The 991-nt window shown below is 57.6% G+C and overlaps 1 protein-coding gene across 1 annotated transcript in view; it reads right to left on the reverse strand.

Annotated features, from left to right (window-relative positions):
• Window positions 1-101: 101 nt before the first annotated feature.
• The window catches only part of NPHP4 (nephronophthisis 4), a gene marked incomplete at both ends in the record, with an annotated part of 4,447 nt that continues 3,557 nt past the window's right edge, over window positions 102-991 (reverse strand). Inside the window, one exon of the mRNA XM_008937185.1 lies at window positions 102-286. Coding sequence (XP_008935433.1) covers window positions 102-286 — 185 coding nt within the window. The remainder of the gene's footprint in view (window positions 287-991) is intronic.

Consider the following 991-nt stretch of genomic DNA (forward strand, 5'->3'; position numbering starts at 1 on the left):
ACGGCCTTGCCACGGCACCTGCCGAGCACCACGCCACGCGCACCGGCTGGATGGGGACGGGGCTCTGGCGAGGGGGAAGAGGCCGCGGCAGGAGGACGTACCTCGAAGGAGTCCTCCTTGAACTGGAGGAGGTCGGGCCGGTTGGTGCACAAGAAGTAGAGGCGGGGCGAGGGGTAGGGGTTGGTGTAGGTGATGCGCTTGTTGCAGCCTCGCCCGCCCCCCGCGGGCAGCGAGATCTCGAACGCCTGCAGGTCAAGCAGAAGCCGTGGCAGGGGCAGCACAGCCCGTGGGGCGGGCAGAGGGAGCGAGCACACCCCAGCCAGCTATGGAGAATCACCCCCTGCACCACCCCACCGCGGGGGCACACAGCCTTACATCTCCTCCCCCTACACCTTACATTTGATCTCTGCCAGCAACACAGAAACCACCTCTGAGCAAAAGCATCCTCCTCACACTGCCACCAGCACCGGCATGGTGGCCAAAGTAATAACAAGGCAAAGAACAAAGGGCCAGGGGAGCTGCTGGGACTGGACAGCTCATTCTCTGGCTAATTAATGAAGGTGCGTGGGGAGAGCCACACCGCTTGCTTGGAGAGCACCCTGCAGCACTGGAGATTGGCTGGCACTTGGCAGGATGGCAGGGCATCGGTTTAAATGTCTACCTGAATTTCTCCCAGTACCAAGGGGTTTGGGAAAATGATTTAAAAGGAGCACATTAACCAGGAAATGTCATTTTCTCTCTTTGAGGCATGGCCACCAGCACAGTGCTAATAGGAAGCAATGTGCCACAGCTGTAACTTCACAACCAGGGACATTTTGGAGTGATGCTCGTCAGCATGGGGCTGCCTTCAAAACAGCCTGAAAGTCACTTTACCATGGTCTGCAGTGAGGTTACACAAGCACCTGAAGACTAAACATGTGGCAAGTGCCAAAAAAACCATAGACAGAGAGGAATAATCAGGAGGCAGCCCCAGGTTATCGGCTAGACCGCG

Source organism: Merops nubicus, unplaced genomic scaffold (genome assembly GCF_000691845.1).
Source record: "Merops nubicus isolate BGI_N331 unplaced genomic scaffold, ASM69184v1 scaffold30803, whole genome shotgun sequence".
Lineage (NCBI taxonomy): Eukaryota > Metazoa > Chordata > Aves > Coraciiformes > Meropidae > Merops > Merops nubicus.